Source organism: Raphanus sativus, chromosome 4 (assembly GCF_000801105.2).
Source record: "Raphanus sativus cultivar WK10039 chromosome 4, ASM80110v3, whole genome shotgun sequence".
Lineage (NCBI taxonomy): Eukaryota > Viridiplantae > Streptophyta > Magnoliopsida > Brassicales > Brassicaceae > Raphanus > Raphanus sativus.
In genome coordinates this window covers 10,635,600-10,638,589 of record NC_079514.1, presented here as the reverse complement: position 1 = coordinate 10,638,589, position 2,990 = coordinate 10,635,600, and the positions used below count along the sequence as shown (strand labels likewise).

Below are 2,990 nucleotides of genomic sequence, written 5' to 3'. Positions count from 1 at the left end.
TTGAAAAGATATAAACGAAAAATTTGAACATAACCAAACTACTAAATTTACAAATATTAAATAAAATCAGAATTTTAGTGATGATTTATATATTTTATATTTTTTTTTCAAAACTTCAAAATATTTATAAAGTAAGATGATAGAATATGTAACCTTATATATTTTAAATATAGGGCCACATATGAAAATATGCTTTAGGCCACTAAAATATTTGGGACGGCACTGTTGGTAAAGTCTATCAAATATTGTATTCTTGTGAAATTCTGTTTTTAGTTCTTTTATAGTATTAGATTAGGTGTTTGTATAAGCAAATATAATATTCTAGAAAACGTTTAAACTTGAATATAACAAACAACCGAACCAAACATAGGATTGCATAATATTCAGACAGAACTCAAAACTAAAAAAAAAAAACTCAAAGGAAGATGTCTCAGCTTAAGAAGAGGAAGACCTTGGATTGATAATAGCCATGAGAGGATATAGCTTCTGAGAGGTCAAACCATAGGTATCAACATTCTCTTCTTCACCATCTCTAAGCTTCCATTCAAACTCTTGAACTAATCTCCCAATAGCAATCCCTGCCATGAGAGACGCTTGAAGTGCACCAGCGCAAACCCTCTTCCCCGCTCCAAACGCCATCGTCTTGTGAAGATCAGACAACTCGTATCTGTCATCCAAGAACCTCTCAGGCCACCACTCCTCTGCCCTCCCCCAACGCTTCTTATCCATGTTGCATCCATAGATATTTATTGCTATCTCACTTCCCGCAGGGATATAATAGCCTCCTATCTCGGTATCTTCATGAGCATAGCGAATGGGAACTAGAGGAGCAGGACTGTACTTCCTAAGCGTTTCATGGAAGATTGCATTGACATAAGGAAGCAGAGGCAGCTTCTCTTCACTGATCTTTTCTCCTCCACAGACGCTTTTGATTTCTTCACACAGACGATCTTGAACACTCTGATGCTTTGCAAGTTCGTAGATAGCCCATTCGGTTGTGACCAGAGTAGTGTCGGCCGTTTCGATAATCGTCTCCCAAACCAAGATTGCAATCTGCTCCTTTGTTAGCGTCTTCCCTTCAGACATCAAATAGTTGAGATAGCAATCATCGTCCTGTTTGAAAGTTTTAGAGATGTCTGAATCATTCTGCTTTAATCTATCTTGAATGAGAGCGTTCATTACGGCGAGTCTGCGTTTATGCTTCTGCTGGATTCTTGCTTCAAAACTATTGTTAGGAATCCATTTCAAGTATGGGAAAAAGTCTCTCCAATCAACATCAATTGCACCTTCCATCATGTCGTGTACCAAAACTTTGAAGATCTCTTCTCTAGACAAAGTCTCACCGAGTTCATCCACGTGAATGGATTCAACATCTTTCCCAAAAGCCTTTGAGAAAGAAGGGAAGAAAAAAAAAACATATTAAACAGAAGTGTGTCTTTCTTGAGGGTGAAATGAAGATACTCACTTGCTTCAAGGCTACTCCAAAAAGCTCATGTTCGAAGATAGCTCTGAAGTTTACAGGCTCTTGTGGGTGGTCTCTCGTGTGTGCGTGGAGCTTGGAAGTCACGTTTTCAATGAGAGCATCTCTGTAGTGCCTCTTTCGTTTCTTGAAAGAAAAAAAAAGAAGAAGAAGTTCACACAACATAGAACTTGATTCAGCTTTTTACCACAAAAAGTATATTGAAGCGAAGCTGCAGAGTAAAGAAGCTGTGAACTCTCACCTGTGCATTTGCACCTAATAGGCCATTTAAGATGCAGCGTTTCACTAATTTATGGAAGTCATCATAATCACTTGTAGCAACCATAGATTTGTTGCAAGTGAGGACTGTTAAGGCGTTTGATAGCTTTCTTGTTGAGATTGATGGAAACCTAGTCACCATCGCCTGCCAAACAAAAAAAACAAATTATTAAGAGAATGTATCCACATGAGCAAATAAGCTGAGAGTAGAATCATATAACAAGAGTATGATCAAGTGTACTCCAAAAAAAAAAAAAATCTTCTGAGATACATTGAGTTCCTTTCTAAGGTCTGCTCATGTGTTCTTGACTGTAATCAACACTTCAAGATTGATAAAGGAAGCAATTATTAACACTTTTCTTTACTAGCCAAAGTCTCTTGTTAATGAAACTACAGTACAGTCAGACAGGAAACTTAACCTCTTTGGCGGTTTCGGTTGAATTAAGGACAACAAGGGAGGAAGAGCCCATCTTGATAGAGTAAATAGGACCATAAAGCTCAGACCATCTAGTGAAAGTCTTGTGTGGTTTCTTCTCTTTTAGTTGCAGCAAGTTCCCAATCAACGGAAGCCCTGGCACCACTGCCATCAAACACACACACACACTTGAGAGCTCAGAGTTTTCAAAGTTTCAATCCTTTTTACAATGATTAGTGATGAAACGTCAAAGCTAAAACTAAACTAGTTCCCTAGATCATAAAACAACTAACTAGATAAACCCAGATGGTTAAAACTGTAAAAGGAAAAGAAATAACTAACCTGGGACAGAGGGGAGCCTAGAAACTTCAGACATGTTGTGTCTGGACAGTAGTTTCTTGAATAAGAAGATGAAGAGGAAGGAAGAGACAACAAAGCCAAGGAGAAGAGAGATCATGGAGGGCATGGAAGAAGTAGTGTGATTGATATGAAAGAGAAGAAACTGATGAATATATACATTCATTTTTCTAGAATGAAAATAGAATGGAATGTTTGGAGTTTTTCTCTTATTGGCACTGTCTTGTTTGGAAGTTTATCTTTTGTGTGTTAAATTATACAGTACTCATTTCGGATTTCAATGAGTCCATCATATGTTATGTCCATCCGTTCTAGGTAATCTTGTGACACATGTGAGCAGTTGCCTCCTTGTTTGGGCCTTTTGAGAGTCTGGGTTTTATGAAAGCCCATCTGAGGCTTTGTTGTAGACCTTACAAGCCTTATTAGCATGTTCGTATAACCTTTTTCCATACAAGTCTTAAAAATGTAGCAATTTGTTAC

General features: G+C 37.7%; 1 protein-coding gene across 1 annotated transcript; it reads right to left on the bottom strand.

The window, feature by feature from the left end:
* Positions 1-319: 319 nt before the first annotated feature.
* On the bottom strand, positions 320-2,764 carry LOC108853944 (ent-kaurene oxidase, chloroplastic). Its single transcript, XM_057007142.1, has 5 exons — positions 2,496-2,764; positions 2,158-2,318; positions 1,722-1,883; positions 1,466-1,606; positions 320-1,386 (listed from the first exon to the last, which is right to left on the bottom strand). Exons 1-5 carry the CDS (start codon positions 2,674-2,676, stop codon positions 436-438), a joined length of 1,596 nt encoding a protein of 531 aa, XP_056863122.1. The 5' UTR covers positions 2,677-2,764; the 3' UTR covers positions 320-435.
* Between the last annotated feature and the right edge of the window lie 226 nt (positions 2,765-2,990).

Excerpts from the sequence above, each read along its gene's own strand:
- LOC108853944 (XM_057007142.1), bottom strand. The coding sequence starts at position 2,676 with ATGAATGTATATATTCATCAGTTTCTTCTCTTTCATATCAATCACACT. Across the intron at positions 1,884-2,157 it reads CAACCGAAACCGCCAAAGAG|GCGATGGTGACTAGGTTTCC; the intron begins GTTAAGTTTCCT and ends TTTGTTTGGCAG. Across the intron at positions 1,387-1,465 it reads TTGGAGTAGCCTTGAAGCAA|GCTTTTGGGAAAGATGTTGA; the intron begins GTGAGTATCTTC and ends TCTTTCTCAAAG.